General features: G+C 39.7%; 1 protein-coding gene across 50 annotated transcripts in view; it reads left to right on the top strand.

The window, feature by feature from the left end:
* SLMAP (sarcolemma associated protein) overlaps positions 1 to 17,842 on the top strand; it is a 92,803-nt gene that overhangs the window by 48,155 nt on the left and 26,806 nt on the right. For 18 of the 50 annotated variants that reach the window (XM_083603003.1, XM_083602970.1, XM_083603013.1 and 15 more), the window contains exons 5-14: positions 189 to 225; positions 2,130 to 2,192; positions 4,762 to 4,857; positions 5,148 to 5,219; positions 7,666 to 7,806; positions 8,922 to 9,059; positions 9,186 to 9,354; positions 9,443 to 9,493; positions 10,574 to 10,624; positions 14,078 to 14,140. In XM_083603003.1, coding sequence (XP_083459129.1) covers positions 189 to 225; positions 2,130 to 2,192; positions 4,762 to 4,857; positions 5,148 to 5,219; positions 7,666 to 7,806; positions 8,922 to 9,059; positions 9,186 to 9,354; positions 9,443 to 9,493; positions 10,574 to 10,624; positions 14,078 to 14,140 — 881 coding nt within the window. The remainder of the gene's footprint in view (positions 1 to 188; positions 226 to 2,129; positions 2,193 to 4,761; positions 4,858 to 5,147; positions 5,220 to 7,665; positions 7,807 to 8,921; positions 9,060 to 9,185; positions 9,355 to 9,442; positions 9,494 to 10,573; positions 10,625 to 14,077; positions 14,141 to 17,842) is intronic. The other 32 variants (XM_083602986.1, XM_083602990.1, XM_083602987.1 and 29 more) reach the window with 3 other exon arrangements.

The raw sequence follows: 17,842 nt of genomic DNA, 5'->3' as shown, positions 1-17,842 counted from the left end.
CTAGCTGCCAGACTAGTCTCAGCTGGCAAAAGACACTACTAGCCACTAAGGCTACCAAAGCCTCCAGCGACAAAGCTGGACCCAGAAGCACCCACAGGTTGCAAATCTGCTCCTTCAGGGACAATGAAACCCTATTCAGGGTACAGAAGGATAATAATACTTTAAACGGTGATGTTTTTCTTCTACAGTGTCATCCATGCTCCCTTACCAAGTCCTGTTGATAAGGTAAGTCTTAGAACATTTCTTTACTTCTGACACATAGACGTGAAAACAACACTTTTAAAAAGAGCCAAGTGCTTTGAAAGACACATGAAGGGAATATTTATTCCTGAGTACATCTCCTCACCACGACCACCCCAATAACTTCCATACTGTTTGAAAGTGTGGGCGTCCTGCTTTGAGGATGCCAGTCAAAAAGTGGGATGCAGTAAATTGTTTTGAATAAAGCGTTGAGACAGAAATGTGCCTGAGGGCTGCACGCATTCCATTTTTTATATAAGCACAAATTTATGCCATCTCAAATTGCTTTTTAATTTTTGTTATGATAGTGAAAAATGTTACCTTTTAAGCCTTAAAAGCAATATAAGATAAATTCAACACAGCAAAACTTATGAGGGACATGTATACAGACTTAGGAGGACACATACAGATCAGCAGTCTTAAATTGTTCTAGATATTAATAAACCCATCTTTCGATAATTCCCGCCCCCTTGAATTGCTTTTTGGAAAAATAAGTCTTGTTTGTTTGTTTGTACCCCACCCATCTGATTGGATTGCCCCAGCCACTCTGGGCAGCCAAATGAGTCTTATTATTCTTTATTAAATTTCTGTACTGCCCTTCATCCAAGGATAGCAGGGCAGTTTACAATATAAAAACAAAAAATACATAACATAGTAACAAACAAAACCAAGAATATATTTTTAAAAGTTAATATGTGATTGTAGGAATTTGTGTAAAAGCTACATTTACAATGTACAAGAAGCCTGCACCTGCTTTGTTTCTCCCTTCTTATGCTGAGGCAAAACAGACAACGATTGCTGACTTAGCATTGCATTCTGAACCAAAAATCATGGTTTGCTTTACTCCAAACAAACCATAGTGATAAGCCAAAGTTGTTTTTTGGCTATCCAGTTAGGGCTTGAAAGCTTTTTTTAACATAAGATTTCTCAGACAACCCAAATATAAAAGTCAGAGGTAGGATGTTTAATACCATGAGTTTTTTATGTTTAGCCTCCAATACTGTGCTACAGTTGTATACAGTCCTAAAGGGTGCAGTACCCAACAATTTAATTATAGATATCCTTAATTAACTAACCTTGTTGTAAATATAGATTAAAGACCAGTGCTGACTGAAAAGCTGGCTTGTGCTTTACAGGTACATACATGTATTCTTTTACAATTGGCTGGGTGCGTACGGTTTCTTGCACAATGGACATTCCAGTACCATGACTAATATCATATTAATATGCTCTATCAAGTTGCTAAGCAATTTACTAGCTTAATTTCTTCAACATAAGAAAGGTAACAGAAATCTAGAGAAATAAGACAAATATACATAAAACCAGCATGTCAAAAAATGAAAAGAAAGAAAATTGAATAAAACATATTTAAAAAATGGGCAACTTAATAAGGCTTGGGTAGGCTTGCTGAAATATATATATATATATATATATAAACCCAGCAGATTGCTTCATACTAACTGTTCTGTATACAAAAAATGGAATTCTATTTACCTTTCAAATAGTTTATAATTTGAGGGTGGCCAGCAAACGATGATAAAAAGCAAAAATAGGGGTAACTGTTAGCTCAAAATAAGGATGCTCTGTAAATGTATACATGTGTCCTTTTTTCTTTATTACAGTAGCTTGCATTTATGCTGATATTAAGGAAGTCCTTGCAAAAGTTTTAGAGGATAAAAGCCTTTTTTTGTTGCAGTTTTGCTATTAACTTCATAAATCAAGTGAACTACTGATGACAGGCCTTCACTTGTTTGCATAAGTGTTTGAATGGATTAAGAGGAGAGTTAAACAACCAAAATAAGAAAAGAAGGGAATGTGTTGATTCGGTTTATTTTATAAACATTGAAAGTATTATGGGTTTCGGAGAAATTTGTTCTTCAATTTCACAGGTTGCTGCTAACACTCCCAGTATGTACTCTCAGGAACTGTTTCAGCTTTCTCAGTATCTACAGGTAACTTTTCTTTTGGGCATATGTATAATTCCTGTCCTTTTATATTCTGTAGGTTTGACTGAGTGTTCTTCTACATAATCAGTTAGGAGCTTCTGTGTGGCAAATTTATTAGGAGTAAGTCTGAGACTGGATCAGCTAGTGACATCATGCATATAATGGACTTTCTTGTTATAATGTTTGAAATTCTAGAAAGCAGTTCCAAGTGTTTTCCCTGCCATGCATGCACTATAGTAATAATTAGTATCTGTAGCATGCTAGTATTAACCTAATCTCAGCTCACTGTTATGATTAGCATTCCTAACTTCTGTCTCCCAAGTATGTATGGGGAAATGGCCTGGGATGGGGGTTGGAGAGTAGATGGGACATGCAGCATCTTTCAGTCTTGCCCCCAAACTGCTGCAGTATCTCCCCAACCAGTCCCCCAATATCTGATACCCACTTTGGCAAGATACCCAATGAAATTTAAGGTAGATTGGAACACCATGTTGCAGGAATGAACATGTTTCCTGCAAGTCTCCTAAGCCCCATTCTCAGTTGGCATTTTCCCTTTATATCCTAGTAAAATGTATCTATGGGAAGTTCTAGTATACTTAACCTACAAGGAATAAAATTAAATGCACTTTAGATCTCCCAGAGGGGCTATCTGGCATTACCCCTTTTGTATTCCCTTTGATCCATTTCTTCCTGGACTGTGGACAAGAGTGAGCCATATAAATCTCTCTTTTCTCTTGGCCTACGTACACATTACCAGCTTAAAACATCTAGGTTTCAATTAGGATTGAAGCTGGTTTGGGGAATAATGCATCAAAATGCAGCATTTCATAAAAACAACCAGATAGTTATAGGTGATTGTAGTAGTATTGTGTGGAAAATTATTAAGTGCAGCCAATTTTTTTGGGTAGTGGTAAAGGAGTTGTATTTTGAGCTGATTAAGGAGAAGATATACAGGCACCCCTCCCCTTTTACACATGTTCAGTATGCGCATTACCATGTATATGCACGTTGTGCTGAACAGAGAAGTGACTTTAAAAATTGCTAAACTTGCCTCAGAAGAGCCAAGAAAGGTCAGGAAAAGGCGCAAAAACAGCACCTAGCAATCTCACAAGCCTTTGCAATTGCAGTCACGAGAGCCCTTGCACCAGCTGTTGAGGCCTGTAGCGAGTTGGAGGTTGAGGAAGGAGGTTGAGAGGGAACGATTGTGGTGGAGTTTGGCAGAGTTTGGGGCGGAGTGTTCAAGCCATTCTTTGAGGCAGCACCTAAATGCAAGAGTTTGGGGCGGAGTGTTCAAGCCATCACCTTCCTTGGGTGATGATAAACTCAAGAAGCAGCGAGTGGTGCCCACGCTGGAGGAGAAATTGCAAGTGCTGGACTGCTTCCAGGATGGCATGAGTGTGTGTGCCGTGGCACACAAGTTTGGCAAGAATGAGCCCAGCATATGTGCCTTTAGGATACGGGAGAAGAAAATCCAGGCAGTGGAGCAGTGAGTACCTGTACACCTACAACTGCCAAGGTCCCAGCCAGGCATGGGATGAGGCCCTGGTGAAGGTACATGAGGCCCTGGACCTGTGGCTAGATGACATGAACTGCCAGTGTATCCTTGTTGACAGATACATCTTGCACAAAAAGCCTCTCAGGCTGTATATGCATTCCTGTGAAGGAGCTCCAAGCCAGCTCCGGTTGGCTGGCCTGCTTCAAAGTCACTTCAATTTAAAGAATGTTGGCCCCTGTGGTGAAGCTGCATCCATGGACCAGGAGGCTGCCCAAGTGTGCCCTGACCAGCTGAAGAGACAGAAGCACCAGCTGCCCATCACCATGTTCCTCTGCAAGACACCACCAGCCCTACCCAGTGAATTTGACCCACAGCCGAGCACCTTGGGGTACTGGTCTACCCCACTTGTTTTTTGAAAATCGTCCTCTAGCAATGAGGAATACTGAGTGCCACCATGGCCACCATTTCTGCCCATCTTGTACTGGGCTGCTGGTTTTTTAAAGGATTTTTCTAGGGTTTCCAGAGTTTTAGAGGGTGTTTGCAGGCTTTTCCAATGGGTGCTCCAATTATACATGATTTCATGTATGTGCGTGGTTACTCAAAACACAACCCCTGCGTAATTGGGGGTTGCCTGTATTCCTATTGACTACCAAGCCCTTTTAAAAAAGAAGGGTAAAGTATGCCACCTAGTGGTTTTCGGTAAAGATAACTTTGAACATTTTGGTGAGAAATTGGCCTTGTTCTTTCAGTTTCTTTGAACTTTGATAGCTGCTGAGCTGCTTTCTTTTCCTTGAAACAGAAGTAGTCCTTGAAGTGTAACTCATACAAAGCCTACGGTGAGATGGGCCCCAATATCTATAAGAGGCCAGAGCACATTCTAAGCATATATGGGAACCTGAGTTCATTGATGTCTCAGCTCAGCCAAAATAATCGTATCTAGTTATAAACACTGAGGTACAAAAGACAGTGTGTTGAAATCTCTCACCCTTTTAAACCATTTAACTCTACTTTGTAAGTGCTGATATCTATTGCTACTGTGTTGTACTAATAGGATTTTTTTTTGGTTCTTATTCAATGCAGGAAGCCTTACATAGGGAACAAATGTTGGAACAGAAATTGGCCACCTTGCAGCGATTGCTTGCTGTCACACAAGAGGCATCAGATACTAGTTGGCAGGTATTTTGTGTGATGTTGATTTTGGACCTTTTCAGATAGCGCACCTACTTATCTGTCATAACTATAGATTACTGTGAACTAATCTGAAGTGTAGTTAGCAATGCTGTAAAGCATGGCCAGTGGTTAGGGGCAATGGGAGTTGGAGTCAAACAACATCTGGAGGACACCACTTGGCTTCCCCGGTAGTATAGTATTGCATAAAACCCACGTTCTTATTAAATACTCACTGTGTGTTTTTACTGTATTAGATGCTGCTAATTTACGAATGTGCTTGAATTTCTTTCTAACAGGCTTTGATAGATGAAGATAGACTACTATCAAGGTTAGAGGTTATGGGAAACCAACTACAAGCATGTTCAAAAGTAGGTAGTTTGCTTGGATTTAGAGTTTGAGAACTTGGAGTCCTTGATAATATCAAAACATGTATTATTTGTTGAGCAAATATAAGAGGGAGCCTTTCTGGATCAGATCAAAGGTCCACCTAGGTCAACATCCTGTTTCTCACAGTGACCATCCACATGTTAACAGGAAGCCTACAAGCAGGGCAGGGAACCATTTGCTCCACTGTTGCCACCTCCCCTCATCACCTTTAAATTTAGTGACATACTTCCTCTAGACATGGAGGTTTTATGTAGCAATGATACCTAGAAGCCAGTGATAGGGGGGAAACGAACTCTGTGTACTCAAGGAATTGTATGATTTTGGTGTTTGCTTTTATTGGGTCTATGACTGTATAATGAAATTTGTCCTGATTGACATTTTAAAAGCATTCTAAGCCAGTGGCCATTTCCATTCAGTGTGGCAGTACCAGGATCATGTTAGTTCTGAAAAAATGTGTTTCGTCTTGCCACTCACTGTTCCTTCTGTTTTCGCATTCAGTTTATTGTTTTCATGATGAAGCTTCATTTAAATGTAAGCCACCTTGAGGTGCTCATAAAACCAGAGTACAGTGGTACCTTGGTTCTCAAACTCAATCCATTCTAGAAGTCCGTTTGACTTCCAAAACGTTCACAAACCAAGGCACGGCTTCTGATTGGCCCTGGAAACAATGCCAACAGCCGAAACAGACGTTCGGCTTCCAAAAATGTTCACAAACCAGAACACTTACTTCTGGGTTTGTGGCGTTTGGGAGCCGATTTGTTTGTCAACTAAGCCGTTTGGGAACCAGGGTACCACTGTATCCATTATTTGGATAAATATTTAAATTATCCATCATTTAAAGTATTTAAATAAATATTTAAATTTAGTGTGCATTTTACTCTGATTAGATAAGTTATTTTAATCTTTGTTCCTCAAAAGCAGTGTTGACTGATTCACATTAAAACAATTCTAAATCATCATATAAATTATCAAGTCAAATGACTGCTTTATATGCAGACTTTATACTCTGCAATCTGTGCATGAAGTGTTATTTTCACTGCAGCCATGAGAGCAGGGGGAGCTTATCTGGGATAGTCATTCAGTGCTTTCTTAAAATAGCCAGAGCAGATCAGTTTTTTATAATCAACGTGAGATAGCCAAAGATCTTGGGTGTCAACTAGTGGCTTAGCTGCGCGAGGCAGGATTTTATGAGCAGGCCTGTCCAGAGACTTTGTACACCTTTCTGGTCCTCATTTGTATCCAAGAATTACCACAGATGAATGGGGAAAGAAAGAAAAAATGCAAAGGTATTAAGAGAGATGTAACCATCTCACAGAATCCTGTAACTCCATTGTTGCTTTCTGTGGTTTCACTGCATGTTTTCTCAAATTCTGCTTCACAGATCTGGGCTGCTGCAAATGTAGCATTGTCATCATCTTAACATTGGTTAAGAGATTGGGCACCTGCTATGATAGCATCTTCTCTTCCCCCTTCCTTCCTCGGGAGTGAATTACCTGCTTAATTTTGCCTTAAGAACTAAGTGAAACATAAGCATAGAGCTTTAGTATGGTTAATGTTAATATGATTCTTGTTTAATCAAGGTCTAAAATTACATTTTAATGCTTGATTTAAATCCTGATTAAGCTGGAGCCTTGGTTAGTGTTATCTGCAGTTGAGCAAACATCAGCAGACACCTTGCAGTTAAGGTCTCTGCTGATGTTTCTTTAACCATAGTTTACATATGCATGTGTCTTTAATATAGTCAAACCTCGGTTGTCGAACATAATCCATTCCAGAAGCCCGTTCAGCTTCCGAAACATTCGAATCATGGCTTCCGATTGGTTGCAAGAGTTTCCTGCACTCAGCGGAAACTATGTCGGGCGTTCAGCTTCCAAAAAAGGTTCGAAAACCAGAGCATTTACTTCCGGGGTTTTTGCATTCGGGAGCCGAATCGTTTGAAAATGGAGCTTTTGGGGAGCCGAGGTTTGACTGTATTTCCTGAAAAGGAAGGGAGTATGCATTTCCAAAGTTAGCTCCTGGCTGTTAATTATGGTTAAGGAGTCAGTGTTATGCCTGCACCTCTCTCTTACATCCCTGAAATATTCCCCCTTTTCTTTTCTCTTTTTAATGAGGAAAAAACCTTAGAATTTTGCATAGCACAAGCATAGTAGCTCCAGTTTGAAATGGTATATTGACATGGCTTCTCAGAAGTAAATCTGCCATCAAGAATGGCAGACAATGTAGCATTTGAAAAAGGGTAAGAATGTTTCAGACATCATGAGGGACAAGGTGGGGAACTTTTAATGGAATACCAAATTTCCTAGGATAAAACCCTAGTGAAGTCCTAAAATGGATGAAATATTTTCATAACTTAATGTAATACTGTTGTAAATGGTAATATGAGCATGTGGCTTTAAGATTTCCACCATGTTGCATTTCTGCTTACAGAATCAAACAGAAGATAGTTTGCGAAAGGAGCTTATAGCATTACAGGAAGACAAGCATAACTATGAGACAACTGCCAAAGAGTCCTTGAGGCGGGTCCTTCAGGAAAAAATTGAAGTGGTCAGAAAACTCTCTGAAGTGGAGGTATTTATCATTTGCATTTTAGCCATGTTCCTGAAACTGGGTTTTGCCACCATACCATGAAAATAAAACATCAATATGTCAACATTTTTATTATTATTTGCTGTTTTTTGCTTGTCTTGAGATTTATTTCCTGACTCTGAGATTTAACCCTTTTTAAAATAGGGTTTTATCTTGCAAAGTTAGGGAGGTATTTTCTCCCTGCTCAAACAACTCTTCTTTGGAATGTATGTATCTGACTTGTGCATTTTTCTCAGGTATGTGTTCAGGTTTTTGTTTTGTATGCTCGTACTAATGACTTGAACTGTCACTTTAATTTTTTTTTTAAAAATACATCATAAAATTGCATATGCATAAAGATCATAAAATGGCGGGGCTATTTTGATTAAAGTTGAATTCACACTATGCACACCTCTGTTCAAAATTAAACTGTACTCAAACTGATTGCCCCTTGTATTTAGGATTAGAAGAGTAGGATTGAATCCAGTGGAGACCCTGAGCTTGCACAATGTCTTCTGCTTGTGCAACAGATATTCCCTGTGCATCACCCCTAGAACAGTTTGGAGGGAATGCCGCAGGGATTGGGGAGAGGGCAAGGGCAACATGCTTAGCAAAATAATGTTTTGAGTAATTTTATTTATTTATTTAGAGCACTTGTACTCCACTCTTCAGCCAAAAAGACTCCCAGAGCAGCTTACATACAATCAAAGCAAATTCTAAAAAAGCACGACACCCAAGGGGAAAGGGATAGGGAGGGAAGAAGGAAATGAAAATGAAAATGCATGCCCCAGTTTCTAAACAGTTGTTCCTATAATGACCAGCTGTGGAAGGAGGTTCCTGATGGAGCTGGCTTGCCATAGCAGAGCTGATGTAGTGAGCTCTGCTTCCCAGCTCCCCCCCTTCTGGAATGGCTGTCCCCAGTTGAAGGAGAGGAGGCCTGATGGGGCTGGCCTGTCTCAGCAGAGCCATTGGAGTGATGCCTGGCACATTTCTCTGGGAAATGGTTGCTATAATTCTCATACATCGCGCAGTTATAATAAATCTTAAAAACAGAGTAACAGAAAAGTTTCTGGTTTCAATAGATTTTTGGCTTCAATGTGCAATTTTTCTTCTCACAGCGAAGCTTAAGCAACACCGAAGATGAATGTACTCACTTGAAAGAAATGAACGAACGGACTCAGGAAGAATTGCGGGAATTGGCCAACAAATACAACGGAGCTGTAAATGAAATTAAAGATCTCACTGACAAACTAAAGGTACAGCTGGTCTTTCTAACCGCACGTTTTGGTTCCAGAACTAACATGACTTTTGCATTCATTCTTTTTCTGGAATCGCCATCCATAGGTACTGATCTGTGGCTTGTTTTTCATGGTGTTGAACAGGCAGCTGAAGGGAGACAAGAAGAAATCCAGCAAAAGGGACAGGCTGAGAAAAAGGAATTGCAGCACAAAATAGAAGAGATGGAAGAGAGAGAGCAAGAGCTTCAAGCAAAAATAGAGGCTTTGCAAGCAGATAATGACTTCACCAATGAACGGCTAACTGCTTTACAAGGTCAGTCCAGTAGTTCAAACATGTTTTTATCATCATTTTTTTTCTTTAAAACTGTGAAATATATGTTTTTTTGGAATTCTGTTTGCAGTCCGGTTAGAACATCTTCAGGAGAAAGCTCTTAAAGAACACAACAGCTTAGGTAGGTCTGATGTTAAAGTATTTTGCTTAATGTTGAAATTTGATTATTAAATTGTACCTCTTTTGTGCAAAGCAGTTAAATGAGCTATAGATCACAGACTGTAAGAACGTTTGAAAACGATGCCTCTAGTTTTATTATAGTTTATTTTCTAGATTATTGATAAATCATGATTTCAAGAAAATACCAGTAGAGGGCACTGTTTTTTAAAAGTCCCAACACAAAAGGTGAACTTGACTATTGCAACTTTTCAATTCTAGTGATGCAGTTAAGGAAGAATTATGACATCATTAACTCCCCCCCCCCCCCGATGGTATATTGATTTTGGCACTTGTGATATGTGACAAACTCTGCTGCTCAAAGGAGGGCAATTGAGATTATTTCTTATTTTTCCAGTAGCTTGAAGGATAAAGTATTAATAGAGGTTTCAGAAGTTTGGCCCATGTTTAGTGGAAGGTTCATGACTGAACTGGGTAGCAAAACTGAACTGCATTTTGTGAGAGGTGGGGCAAATAGCTCAGGGGGTGACCATAGCATATACTTTGCAAAAGGTCCTTAGAGAGTGACTGACAATCTGTGAAATTGACTGTCACTGAGCTGGATGGACAACTGGTTTCCTTTGGTAAAAGGCAGCTTCCTTTGTTCCTGAATATCAAGGGCAGGGGGCCTGAAACTCGCCAGTGCTGCTCCCATGTTCTTGTAGCTACAGCCATGAAATGAAACACCCTAGAATACCCTCAGAATGAGTGTTATCCAAAGGAGCATTCAGGGGCATGATGAGTGGTGGCTGCCAGTGAGGAGGGCAAGGTTCTTTCATCAGATGCCCCTCACAATGGCACTCATTCTGAGGACATTCTGAGCAACTGAAAATGTTGGTCCATAAGGAGCTAGGGAAGACCTGGTGAGATTTGCAACCCTGCCCTTGAAATTTAACCCCCATAATAGCCCAAATGCCCAGCTCACTTTTGCCACCTGAAAATGGAGTGTCTCTGCTTCTAATCAGTCCTAAGCAATATAGAAAGTCAGCACCCATATCTACAGAATACTTTGCTTATTCAGAATTAATACCTTTGTTAATTCTAGGCATACAAGTTGATGACTTCATTCCTAAAATTAATGGGAGCGCTGAAAAAGGTAGAGTATCTTTAATGACTACCTTTTTTGTGGTGGTGGTTTTAATTTTGAGCTTATTTTTGGTTATTTGCTTGTTTTGTGTTAATATTTTTTTCTAATTTTTACAACAAAAAATAAGTTAATATATTACTGAAGAAACACTTGGTGTTGGCTTCTAAATTTTGTATTTTTAGACATGCCTTTGCATGGATACTCTACTATCAGCCGGAGCATGAAGTTTTCAATACTAGTGAGACTTTAGTAACAGAGTATATCAGTATAATATATCTATCCACTGTAGGAAAATAATTACAGTAATAAAAGCAGATACATCAACATGGCAGTTCAGGACAATAATGCAAATGGCTCTTCAAGTTTAACTCTGATGATGGTTGGAGACTTTAAAAAAAAACAAAAGACGTCAAATTTCTGCCTCAAAATAAATCAAAATGATGAAAACTTCAGTCGTCCTTTGCAGGGTACTGTTAATGTACTATGTTCCAAAATGGATAAGGGTGCCCAAGTTAATTTGCAGGGCAATCTTATATCTGCGTGTTCAAAAGGAATCCCACTGAGTTTAATCTGACTTACTCCCAGGTAAGCATGTATAGGATCGCAGCCCTAGAAATCTTTTGCTTTGCTTGCCAATTAACTCTAAAATGTTCCTGCTAAATTTGCAAGCACGATCACTTCCTAACTTATCCTTCAACATTAGTGCACACAATGTTCTCATTTCTTTTCAAATGCTTAACTTCCCTCTTAGGATCTGAGGAATGCAGAGGACCCTTTTGGACACCTGTAGCTTTCTATGTAATTTACTCTGTTGCACTGCCACATCTAAAGAAGCAAGACATGTTTAAAACAGACTAGAGGCTTGCCTCATCAGCCATAGTGATCAGAACAAAACCCAGTTAGAACCTAACACTGGAATCAAGATCAGGATTGGACTGCAGGATTCCATTCCTCTTCTTGCATGCAAATTCCCACTGCCTCCTTTTATCTAGTTTGGTCTTCTGTGACCAGTGTTAACTCTAGTTACAATTAATCCTGGTGTTTAACTCTACCCATTTTGAGAACCTGATTGAAAACAGGGTCTCAAAATGAGTTTTGGAGCATGCCTTGGTTTCATTGTCATCACAGTTGTCAAAAAGATAATATTAAATGTGGAACCCAGTTTGAAGAGGGTGGCTGGAATTTGCATTCAAAAGTGGGAGGGTGGTATTTTATGGCAGTCCCCCAAACTCTGGTTCCTTTTACGTCCAAACCAGGCACAAGTCATTGCTGTCACGCATCACATTTATCATCTTGTATGATCTCTGTGGAGATGTTTTACTTGGAATTGACAAGCAGTAGCTCTTATTAACTATTCCTTTTGTGGAGCTTTCTTCCACAGCTTTGTTGACCAAAAATCCACAGTCTCAGAAGGCAGGATGTTTAGTGAGTTACCAAGTGATAAAGATCTGGTAATGTTTCTACTCACAAGGGCTCATTGCTTGCACATTTGCTCTTTAGGCCTTTGTCAGGCAGATCCACTTATTCTTTTACTTTCGTACTGCCAGCATTCCCTTCCCCACCTTCCCTCTCTTGTAGTTCCTAGCTTTACTTGTCCCTTGACATTCATATTTTTCTTCAGTTTGCTCAACAGAATCTCCTTCTGCCATACAGTTTCCTTGCTTCCTACAGCAAGCTCAGTTTCCCTAACAAATTCTTTTGCACTATATCATATTTTCTTTATCTTTGGTAGCCGGAGTTTCAGAGCTTTCACAAGAAAACAGATGAGACTACCATTCATCCATGAACACGGACCTGGGCTTGCCCAATCCAATCTTCTCGTAGACCTGTAATAGCGCAGGGTCTTGTACCGTTACTCTTTTTCTGTGAACAGAGTGGAGCTTACTGCTTCTCCCACTCTTCAGGTTCCACTTTTTGTAATCTGGCAGTTCCCTTGCGATTCTGCCCTAGGTAGCATGGATGATGCCATTCTCTTCTCAGTCATTTACACATCTTCTGCTCCCTGCACTGTGCATATCATCTTACATGGGAGCTTTGTCCCACTGTCAGGACAGATTCTTTGAAGGGCTGCTGCTTTGCTGTCACAGGGAAAGAAGGCCACCCCCGTCACCAGAGTAAGCGATAATGGGGTCCCTTTGTGGGACACTGAGAGACCTGTTGTCCGATCCTAGATATGCAGTTGATAACGCTGTTCAAATGGACTCAGTTTTGTTTCAAAGCTTAAATGTGCAGAAGCAACATTTGTTTTGAAGTTTGCAAAAGCCTTTGACAATATACAGTGTGCATATACATTGAGGTCTGGATGGTGAAATGGCAACTACTTGATTTGGGCATGGGAAACCAGGCTAGAATCCTCACTCACTAATGAAATTCTATGGTGGCGGGGGGGGGGGGGACATTAGATAAATAATTATTTCCGAACGAAACAAACTTGATGGTCTTATTTTTTCCTTTCTGACTAAAATGGCACTTTAACAGCTTCTTTGGAAAATGTATATAATACAGATTAAACTGATTAGAAATTTTAACCTGTTAGACTGGGGTGGCTAACATTTTTTGGCCCAAGGGACACATTCACCTATGGCCAATCCTCCATGGGGCATACCACACTCTTGCATACAGATACTCATATGTGTGTGTTCACACATGCAGGTAGATATACACACAGGCACACAACCCCACTTCTCATTAAATGATTGATCTGATTACTAGAGATGATCAATTCCCATCCCCATCAGGACACTGGGCGCCACCCACCCTAGTGCACTACTTTATTTATTTATTTGTCCCTGATGCCATAGTCAGTGGGGTCAGGAAATTTTGTTTTGGGGACCATGTCAAGCCCCCAAAATGAGGGTTTGTCACCCCTGTGTTAGACATTAGTGAGATGAAAGCTATTTCAAGGAACTGTCTTGAAGCCTGAAAATATCCTTTTAACTACAACTCTTAAACAACAGGTATAATCCTTTCCAGCTATTTACTTTAGCCATACCCAACTTCACAAATTAATATATGTTATGAAACAAGTCCAGCTGTTGAGACCTAGTAATTTGAAGGTAGTTTAAAATTGTGTCCAATTTCTGAGTTGGGTAACAATTTTAAAATGTTTAAATCTAAAGGTATTTGTATTCCAACAGAAAGTGCCTTGTTGATACAATCTGGATTTGGTATAGGTTAACTTTCACCGGTAGTAACGTACATTAATATAAATGGTGAGGCTTGTAAATTTTGAAGATGTAAACATGCAGATTACAAATGTGTATATTTACACCTTCAATATATTCTATATTACACTGGTGCTTTTCCTTTGGATTTGAGGGTGTGTGTCTCCCCTTTTCTTTCTTGTGCCTTTTGGTGAAAAATTCTCCTCCCTCCCCTGATGTCTGTGAGGCTTATACATTTTGTCATGAGCCCTCAAAAAGATGGAGATATGAACTTAAAAGGTGTTTCTTTCTTTACTAGAGCACTTTCTTTCAAAGAGTGGAGGGGACTGCACTTTTATTCATCAGTTCATAGAGTGCCAGAGTGAGTACAGAGCATTCATCACATTCACTAAAAAGTCTATAAAAACAGTATCATATATTCAGTACTAGGGTTGGGACAGTTATATTTTTGAAGTGCTCTGAAAAACAGAACAGAACTATAGTTGTTGCTATAGTATTATGGAAAGATAGCCTGCAATCATGAGTAGAATGGGGAAATCCAGATGGGGACTTAACCTGAGCATAGTGAATCTAGTTGAAACAGCTGACTGCAAGCCTCAAGTGAATTTTCTCACTCAACTTATCAAGGGCAGACAATTCCAGTGTTACAGCTGGAGGAGATTTCATGCATCCCTCCATAGTGAGCTGGGCAAATAGAAGAGGGAGATCTCACATATGATCATAGGGGAGATGTGCAGGTTTCCCCTTTCAGTGTTTCACTAGAATTGTTCAAAGTAAATCAGCAAGTGCCCAAATACCACAATGATTGGAGTGTATTAAAAGGATCCAAATTCTTCCTGTCACTGAATTTCTAGGATAGCTTACAGGCAGCTTGGGGAAAGTGAAAAGAATATATTCCACTGGACGTCTTTAGGAGAGTGTTGTGGAAAAAGCAATATTTTAGCCGTAATAATAATAATAATAAATGTTCAGCATGCTCCAGAAAGGCAGTAGTTCAGTATAGTTTGTTGTGTACCTCATCCTTGTCTTCCTCAGTTTTCCGACTTTTTGCAATCATTCCAAGACTATTATCACATTATTATGTATTCCATGAAGGCTTTTAAAAATTAAATATAGCATATTTGCTGATAACAAAAATGCACTGGATTGGCATTAAAGGGTGGGGTAGAGTGGGGCAGGGGTGGAAGTAGCTTCCCCAATGTACTTACATCCTCAATTTCTTCACAGATTTCAGTGCTTATTTTTCTGCTTTCTTCATTTTTGCATTTTTCTCTTTGGGTTTGTGTTATGTAATCTTTCCCATATTACATATGGGCAAAATGTTATTTAAATACAGTTTTTATCATTTGTAATCTTAATTTTAAAAATATATATTTATATAGTTCCTATAACCAAGACCATCGGTTTTAAAGTTGGTTTTGTTGAATTCACATCTTGTTTATTTTGCAAGATTGCTAAAGAGGGGTGGGGCACCTGTGGCCCTTAGCCTAATTTTATGTGGTTGGGGGAAGCCCAGAAGGAGAGGAGGAGGACAGGAAGGGGAAAGACAAGAGGGAGACTCAAAGGGATGGAAGGAGGAAGAAACAAAGCTCTCTGCAAGGTATTGGTTTACCTCTGGCAAAAGCCACTTGCCCCTTCTCCAGCAGCTATTGGGGAGGGGAGAGGGAGAGGGGGGGAGAAAGAAAAGCAGGAGGCTTTGAGTATTGCTTTTATTTATTTATTATTTTATTTTGCTTGATAGTTTAGCTTTGCTGTAAGTCTGCTTGAGGCCATTTGTTTATTACAAGAGGATATATGTTAGAGGTGTGCATTGGATTTGGACAAACTCTGAGTCCCCAGGGCAGTGGGCTACCTCAAGTTTGGACCTGTCAGAGGCAAGGAGGGATCGGTTTTAAGGTGGCACAAGTTGAATCAGGAAGCTCTTGGTCATTCAGATGCCAAAAAAGTCCTGAATACAAGTGTCTCCTTAAAACACAAGCAATGTCTCTAGGTTAGAAATAACAGCAGTGTAGGGTGATGGGGAAAGGAGGAGAAGACAGAGAAAGACTACCATTGTGACTGACAGGTCAGCCATGTAACCAGAGGGAATTGTTTTACTTGGAAAATGAATCCTTTTTTTAGTTCTCCCCTCCCCATCCAGTGGGTTTCTTACCCAAGGGGACCTTTGTCATAGCTTCAGTTATTTGATAAATTGCCCACCAAACTCCAGGGACAATAAATTTCTTTTTTAACCCACCTTGGAACTGTAGAAGCTTTCGGTTTCTTCCTTGTGGCTTCACTGAAGGAAAAGAAGAGTGTAAGAATCCAAGGCCTGTTCACGTCATGCTAAGCCATAGTTTAGGGTTTATGTGCAATGCCTTTGTGAGAAAACCATTTCAACTATTCAAATTCTGGCAGGATCTGAGGTTTCAGAAATGGTGACCCTGATTACAATTCTCATCTAATTATGCCCCCAATAAAATAGGTGTTGCACATTTCCTTAAAAATAAATAAATAATCACATTTGGCCTATTTGCCTGTAACTTGGCAGAGCTCATCCTCATCTGCCAAAAAAGGGGAGGGCGGTTATAACTGGCTTTTCGTTTTCTAGTACAGATGGTATGTGTATGAGCAAAGTGGGTTCAGAAAGATGCTCAAGCCAAACGTGGCAGCTCATGAAGCATCTGAGACTTAGGCAGACTGTTTTCCATAGTGTTGAATTGGGGTCTCAACTAACCCTTGTGGTTGGTGCACGCCATATGAATACTATGAGGCCTATCTAGTCCAGCATCCTGTTTCCCACAGTGGCAAGGCAGATACCTGTGGGATGCCCACAAGCAGGATATGAGGGCAGAAGCACTCCTTCTGCTGTTCACCAGTATTTGGTAGTCAGAGCCCTGCTATCCTGAATCTCCCACCATTTACCTTCATTGGATGGCTGTATGTTCTAATATTCTGGGAAAGAAAAGTTCTAATATTATAAGGGGCGCGGGATTCACTCTTTAAGAACACTTCTAACTAAACACACTATGTCAGGAAAATAATATTTTGCTGAGTTATTTCAAGAAACTGCAGTCAGTAAGGCAGTAGATCTACCGTCAATATTTTTTTAAAAAAACGTATGGTCATGTTTTTAGCCCCTGGGGATCAGCCATCACTCAGATTAGACCAGAGACAATGGACTTGTATCTGGAAGGTTGATCTGGTAATCTGAGATGGCTGACGTCATGGCTAAGGAACTGATTAATATGAATAATCTTTGTTAGGTTACAGCCAAACTGAAAAACAATGTATTGATCACAAGTTCACCAACTGGTCTTTCAGGAAAGAAGCACTACACAGTTAATGCTCACTATCTTGCTGTGATACAGGTTGAAATATGTATATATCAGAGGAAGAAGGTCCCTGAAATTCTTTACCTGAAGTATTAAATGGTTATACCCTGTCAGGTACATGTAAGAGAGCTTTTGTTGTTTCAGTGGGAAGATAGTTACCTTTAAGTAGCATAGCATTATTATATGCAAGTTTAGATAGAATATAGGCCTCACAATTAGTGACCAATTTGTTCTGTAATCACGGAAGTCCTATATATTTATTAGCTGACGTATTTTGAGCAGATTTTATTTTCATAGAAAAGGCTTGTCAGTGATCCATGACATAAATCTCAAACATTAGTTTCTGTTTCCATAGTATGAAATACAGTCTAGTTCTCATCAGTCTGTCTGCTTGTCTTAAAAGCCCTGAAACAGTCACCTCTTAAGTACATTCTGCTCTGGCATTACTCTCTCATCCATGAAAAAAGGCATTTACTTTTATCTTGCTTAGTAGCACTGAGCAGGCTTCCTTTTATTAGTTTATCAAGTAAAAATGCAGGTGGAGCTGCTTAGTGCCTGATAAAATAATTGAGATTCATACAGGCATTTATAGCACTCAGATGTGTCCTACAGCTTGATTACGTGGTAATAAAGCTTCATCTAACAAACATGAACTATCTGAATTGAAAAAGTGTTTAAGGCTGAGTTGGTAGATGACATGAAAACCCTGAAATTTGATTGCTAAAGATGGTTTATACATGATGTAATAC

The sequence above is a fragment of the Podarcis filfolensis genome (assembly GCF_964270895.1).
Source record: "Podarcis filfolensis genome assembly, chromosome: 2".
Classification (NCBI taxonomy): Eukaryota; Metazoa; Chordata; class Lepidosauria; order Squamata; family Lacertidae; genus Podarcis; species Podarcis filfolensis.
Note: the sequence above shows the minus strand (reverse complement) of the source record. Positions and strands in the feature narration are given on the sequence as shown.